The 6556-nt window shown below is 45.7% G+C and overlaps 1 protein-coding gene across 5 annotated transcripts in view; it reads right to left on the bottom strand.

Annotated features, from left to right (window-relative positions):
• The window catches only part of OSBPL5 (oxysterol binding protein like 5), a 145896-nt gene continuing 139340 nt past the window's right edge, over positions 1–6556 (bottom strand). For all 5 annotated transcript variants that reach the window (XM_072866264.1, XM_072866266.1, XM_072866269.1 and 2 more), the window contains 5 exons: positions 6145–6330; positions 5466–5604; positions 3171–3288; positions 2388–2490; positions 1–1342 (listed from right to left, as the gene is read on the bottom strand). In XM_072866264.1, coding sequence (XP_072722365.1) covers positions 1207–1342; positions 2388–2490; positions 3171–3288; positions 5466–5604; positions 6145–6330 — 682 coding nt within the window. In that variant the 3' untranslated portion in view covers positions 1–1206. The remainder of the gene's footprint in view (positions 1343–2387; positions 2491–3170; positions 3289–5465; positions 5605–6144; positions 6331–6556) is intronic.

The raw sequence follows: 6556 nt of genomic DNA, 5'->3' as shown, positions 1-6556 counted from the left end.
TGAAAGTTGTGTGTAGTTTTATTTCAACATATCAAGCACAAACAGGTTTCCCCTAACTGGGGAATATGACGAGGAATGTACTTAAAAATTTGGAAACATTTACATTGAAAGGATAGCCCAGACTGGCACCACCACTAAGTATTTTAAGGCTGTATATATAGCAGTACTTACCACTTGGAACTACTTCAGGCCAGAAAAGAAAGGCTTAGTATTGTCCGCAGTCTACAGAAAATATTGCAAATCTTTAAAAAATGGTGTCAAATAGGAAGACTATTAACAGAGCTGAACAATGCAGTGGCAAAACCCTTCCTCCTTCCTGACCTTTGACAATAGATGTGCATACGACCAAACACACGTACACCTATATCGCTCCCATCCTTCTCACCTATCCTGGGGCAGTGCATTCCTCTCTACAATGCTAGTGCGTGATATTATAAAACAGCCATATAGCAAATAATAACAATAATAATAAGTGACCAGGTTTTACGAACAGGTGTGTCTGACATTACACTCGATGGGCCCGGTCCAGGACACCAGTCAGCTCCGTAACCAGACGAGGAGCTTTCATTGAATACTCCCCATTTCCTAAAGAGGAATGGCTCTAGGAAATTGTGCATATTTACAGTTCCCATGGAATGGAAAATAAAACACATCCTGAGGTCCCATTCTGTGTGTGCTGACAAAACAGATCATGACTTAATACCCAGGGGGTGGATTTTTTGGACCAAGTGTGCTCCCTCCCATAATTAAAGGCAGCTGGACAGGCACCATGGACATCAGTTCTTTACAGCTCCCCAACTGCACTCCCTCACTTGTAGAGCTATGAACCAGGCTGGCGTGACCTTTCCAAAACACTGGGGTGTTTACCATTTTGGGGGTACCAATACTGCTGGGTAATTATTAATTGCATCAGAAAATGACAAGACATAGAAAACAAATTGCACAATTAAAGCTACATTTGGCTTCAGCATTAAGGCCCATACAGGTTAAGAGGTCCTTGAAGATGTACATGTAAAAGGCAAAAATGACATAATCTGCAGGAACAAAGTTTTGCAGGTTCCTAGGTCCCTTTTTAACCTCGTTTTTCAACTTTCTTCCACCTCTGCCGCGTTGGTTCTAAAGTGCTTTGGTGCCTCGCTGGGCTCCTTGCGCAAGTGGCCCCCCTCCTGCAGCCCGTAATTGTTATTGCTGCCAAACGTAGTGATTTTATTTGAAGACATAATTAATGAATAGTTGACACGTAAGAAAGATGCAGAGGAGAAACCAACAGCGAGAGTCCAGGAGGAAGCTTTCAGAAGAGACCTTCCTGTGGAAGGACTTTTTGTTCAGAGCACTGAGGTTTCTGGAAAAGAAAGCAGTATGTTTATTCGGGTGTCGTAGGGAGGTGTGCATTCACACGTGCGCACGTACCCAGAGTTTTCACACTGAGAGGGATCCCTGTACTTCAGAGACACCCTCACGGGTCCAGCACAGTGCCCTGCAGACTTTACCTCCCCTCTTGTTAACACAAAGATAAGTACTTCTGGCTGCTGCTGGATCAGGCAGAGCATGCTGGTTGGCATGAGAAGGTGTAAGGGCACAAACCCCAAGAAATCTCTTCATCCAGCACCCACTCACAAACCTATGCCCTAACCTTCCCAAATAGAAGAACTTGCCCTGGACAACCCCAAGAGCAGCAGAGAAAAGCCAAAGCCATATCACTGATGGCTCCGGCATCCAGAAACGGTGGGCCTCATGTGTGATCCCACCCCACTGAAGCCTTGGGAAGGCTGGATAATACTCCTCATGCAGAGGGGAATCAGCAGGGCTCCCTGGAACAGATGGAGCCGTTAATATCTACCCTGCCCTCCCCACAGGAGTCTGTGGTGCAAAGCCCTTTGCCAGCAGCAGGTTAAGCAGGTGTGCTCACTGCTTACCTCAGACAGCAACTAGCATTTTATACAAAAAGTGGGAATTTAGTGCTTTTCACCCATGCAGCCCAGTTTTCAGACTGCATGCCTGCACCTCTGCAGCAAATGGAGAAATGATGAGAAGGGAGACCCCACGCCTTCTTGCCTAGAAGAGATTTATTTATAGCCAGGACCTGGCCCAGCCCCTCCCAGCTTCTGCAGCTGTTTTGCAGTTGGAAGTGCCAAGAGATGCTTAACATGCTGAGGTGATGCTTCTAGCCCCATAAAGAGAGTCTTAAGAAGAGGAGATTTCCTCGGTGTTTCAAGTAGGGGATGGCTTTGCCTTTCCAGTGTGTTAATAGGTTCCCTTTCGAAACAGTTGTTATCTGCACCCCTGCAGCCGATAAGGACACTCGAAAGGCCACAGTGGAGGAGTTAAATGCCACAGGTTATTTTTAGCCCGTTAAGCTCATTGATTTGATGAGAGAAAATGGCTACCTGTGTATGTCCTGTTGGGCTCTCTGTAGGGATAGGACGGCTGAATGAATTTCCTTCAGGTGATTCATTTCTTTCCCGCACTGAGCACACAGGCTTTCAAACCCTGCAGCAAAATATTGAAGGACATTATGCTTTGCATCACCATCTCTGGTGGTGGTGATGAAACACAAACCAGGTTCACTCAGCAAGGGGCTGGCTGTGATCAAACCGTCACAGCCAGGGGGGACACCCTCAGGAGGAAACTTGGGGAGAAGGAGACAGCAGACATAATCTTCCACCCCAAAGACACAGGTCAATGGAACAGGTTCTGTGCCACTGGCCTGAGGCTTCTTGGCTCTCAGGAAACAATTTTTGCAGCATCCTCCCCAGCTGAGGGGAGGGGAATGGAGTGCTCACACCTGCCCCCATCTCTGAAACATTCAAGGTCACCTCCAACAAAGGCTGAGAAAAGGGAATGAGAAACGAAGCCTGTTTCCTATCTGTTGATTGGAATGTCATTGTATTTTTCCAACATGTTCATGCCAGCTTGTACCTATTGGAATTTCAGTGTATTTTTGCAACATGTTTGTGCCAGGAGTTGGGAAGCCCTTGTGGGCATGGATAGCATAAGGCAGAAAGAGAGGTACGAATGGAGAACAGAAAAGCAGAACATTCTCTGCGTTTGCCTGTGGGCTATTGGCCCATGGCATTAACTGGGCCAGGAAATGTCCCAGGGCTGGCTCAAGGAATAAGGTACCGAGGGAAGAACATTAAAGCCTGACCCAGCAATACCCAAATACTTGCCATCGTCATCTGAGAGCTCCTGCACCGACTCTGGTGTTGAACAGCTGCTCTCTGTATTCTGGCTGTGGTTGGATGGCTGATCACTGGTTTTGCGGCGCCTGCAGTCTTTGGCAGTCCTCTGGATAAAACAGGGATTAAAAGAGACTCGGTCACTGTCAAATTGAAGACTCTTGTGTTTGGCTTCAAACAAAGTAATTTGGGGTGCTAGGGAATATCTGCGAGATTGCGAAGTTTGATTGCTTTCTCAGCAACTCCTAGTAGTTGGACTCCTGGCAGCTACTTAAGGATATTACACACATGCCCTGTACAGAAGCATTTCCTCAAATGATAACATCTTTAAGACACCTATCTAAATTATTCTTGTTGTAGCTTTAACTGACACATACTAGTGATGAACTTTATGGTTCTTTTGCTGAGTTGTGTACCCACCAACCAGATGCATAAGAGAAAGGATGAAAAGAAGAAAAATTTAGACTCAAATTTCCCGGGGAAGATTTTTCAGAAGGTGCCTGAAGGGTTTAAACATCACAGAGCTTTTATGGCTAATTTCTTGATGCACTTTGGAAAGTTTCTCCCTACCTCTCAGATGGGTAAACCAAACACACTGATTCAAACTTCTCACTTGGAGGGTCTGAAAAGCAGTTATGAACCTCAACCTTCCCATTGTTTCAGAAACATTCATATTTGGGGTATTATAAAAGAAAAGTCTATGTACATAATAAGATGTGAGTTCTTCAGTGTAATATGGGTTATATCTAGCTAGTTCAGCAGTTCTACATTTACAAAGCATTTTATGAATGACATATATTACTCCAAAGATGAATGCAATGAAATAAGAAAGCATCATCTCTGTTTAAGGGAAAGGATGGAGAGAGGTTTTGTGTCTTGTCTAAGAGGAAGTAAGTGACAAAGGCAGATGGCAAAGACCGAAACTGAAGTTGCAGGATCTCAGCTGTGTACTCCAAAACCTTACTCGCACCCTCACTATGGGAAGTTTTCTGCTTTGGAAACACTGAACAGTGAAGTTCAGCTCAGTCATGTGCAAAACCCAGTACAAGAATCATAGAATCATTAAGGTTGGAAAAGACTTCTAGGATCATCTAGTCCAACCGTCAACCCAACACCTCCATGCCCACTAAACCATGTCCTGAAGTGCCACATCTACATGTTTTTTGAACTCCTCTGGGGATGGTGACTCCACCACCTCACTGGGCAGCCTGTTCCAATGCTTGACCACTCTTTCAGTAAAGAAATTTTTCCTAATACCCAATCTAAACCTCTCCTGATGCAACTTGAGGCCATTTCCTCTTGTCCTATCACTTGTTACTTGGGAGAAGAGACCGACACCCACCTCTCGACAACCTCCTTTCAGGTAGTTGTAGAGAGCAATAAAGTCTCCCCTCTCCTCAGCCTCCGCTTCTCCAGGCTAAACAACCCCAGTTTCCTCAGCTGCTCCTCTTAAGACTTGTTCTCCAGACCCTTCACCAGCTTTGTTGCCCTTCTCTGGACACGCTCCAGCAACAAAATGTCTCTCTTGTAGTGAGGGACCCAAAACTGAACACAGTATTCAAGGTGTGGCCTCACCAGTGCCAAGTACAGGGGCACGATCACTTCCCTAGTCCTGCTGGCCACACTATTCCTGATACAAACCAGGATCCTGTTGGCTTTCTTGGCCACCTGGGCACACTGCTGGCTCACATTCAGCCAACTGTCAACCAGCACCCCCAAGTCCTTTTCTGCCTGGCAGCTTTCCAGCCACTCTTCCCCAAGCCTGTAGGGCTGCATGGGGTTGTTGTGACCCAAGTGCAGGACCTTGCACTTGGCCTTGTTAAACCTCATACAATTGACCTCGGCCCATCAATCCAGCCTGTCCAGATCCCTCTGCAGAGCCTTCCTACCCTCCAGCAGATCGACACTCCCGCCCTGTTTGGTGTCATCTGCAAACTTACTGAGGGCGCACTCAATCCCGTCATCCAGATCATTGATAAAGATATTAAACAGAACTGGCCCCAAAACTGAGCCCTGGGGAACACCACTTGTGGCCGGTCGCCAAAGAGTCACTGCCACTAACACTGGGTGGAAGAAAAATGCCAAAATGGATAGGATATGTCAACCAGGGATTATAATTACTTGGAGTTAACGATAGTATAATATTGCAGGTCTAGAGTTGTAAGCTGTATTTATGCAAAACAAACCTTTCAGCCTATGCTGTGCTTACATGAAAATGCTGCAGAAAAGGGCTGTGTATCTAAACAATTGTAAAGAATATTATATTCCCCAAAACAGGCTTTTTACCTTGTGCCGTGTAATTTGATTGTTTATCCATGTTGTTTTGTGGTTTGACATCCTTGTGGATAAGTGTCTTTCCATGGTCTGAAGTATCCCATTCTTCTCAAATTGGGCAATGTCATTCAAAGGATCCCAAGGTCTTAAACTTTTGAGACCAAAGGAAAAAACATCAGAAAAGCGAGAATCCCACACCAGGTGTGTTAAGAGCAAGACACTAATTCCACATGCATCAGGGCAGGCATTCATCCCTGACAGTAACCAGAGTTTCCATAGATGCAGTGTGAGGAGTAACAGATACTTCCCTCTACATTCACAGTTCCTAGCAATAAATGAGGGGGGTTCAGTCTCCAGAAGCTTCACCCTTCTTGCCAGGGGAGGAGAGCATGGTTGTCAACTCTGCTCGCACAGTGCAGAAAATCTCTGCTAAATGATTCCACACTTGATTGCAGCAATAGGGATTTGTACCAATGGCATAGCAGATTTTCCATTGCCAAGCCCTAATTTCCAGCTATTCCCAATTAGTATCATTATTGATATTCTAATAATGACATGGAGCTCAGAAAGAGCAAGCCCAGGGCATAGTTTGGGGAATGGCAAGACCGGAATTACAGGTCTGTAACCTTGCTTGCATCCCTGGGGACTCAAGCAGCGAGGTCTGTTCACAACCCCCAACCCCACCACTCACTCCTCGTATTTGTAGCGCCATTCATTAGTTGTGGCATCATGCTGGAAGAGCAGCGGTTTCCATTCTGTGCCGTTCTCTTTCCGCTCCCGGGCGGCATTCCTCTGCTCCTCTTCCAGCACAAATTTTTCCTGCGTCGCCTTGTGTTGATCGCCTTTGTTTATTGCACTGGTAACGTGCTGCCAAAGCCTAGAAATAAACAGGGAAGCAAGTTAAACCACCTTAAAACCAACAATGCATTTTGCCAGCTGGAACCTTAGAGCAGACACTTTTCTGGTCTATTGATACTCCAGAGGAACTGTAACAGGATTGCTCAGCCTCAATTTTGGCTTGTATATTAAAGGAACATTATGAGAATGGTGACATTGAATGCTGTATACAATGATCTACTGAAGAACAGGGGGACTTTCCCTTA

Source organism: Ciconia boyciana, chromosome 6 (assembly GCF_034638445.1).
Source record: "Ciconia boyciana chromosome 6, ASM3463844v1, whole genome shotgun sequence".
Taxonomy (NCBI): Eukaryota; Metazoa; Chordata; class Aves; order Ciconiiformes; family Ciconiidae; genus Ciconia; species Ciconia boyciana.
This window is presented reverse-complemented; position numbering and strand designations above follow the sequence as displayed.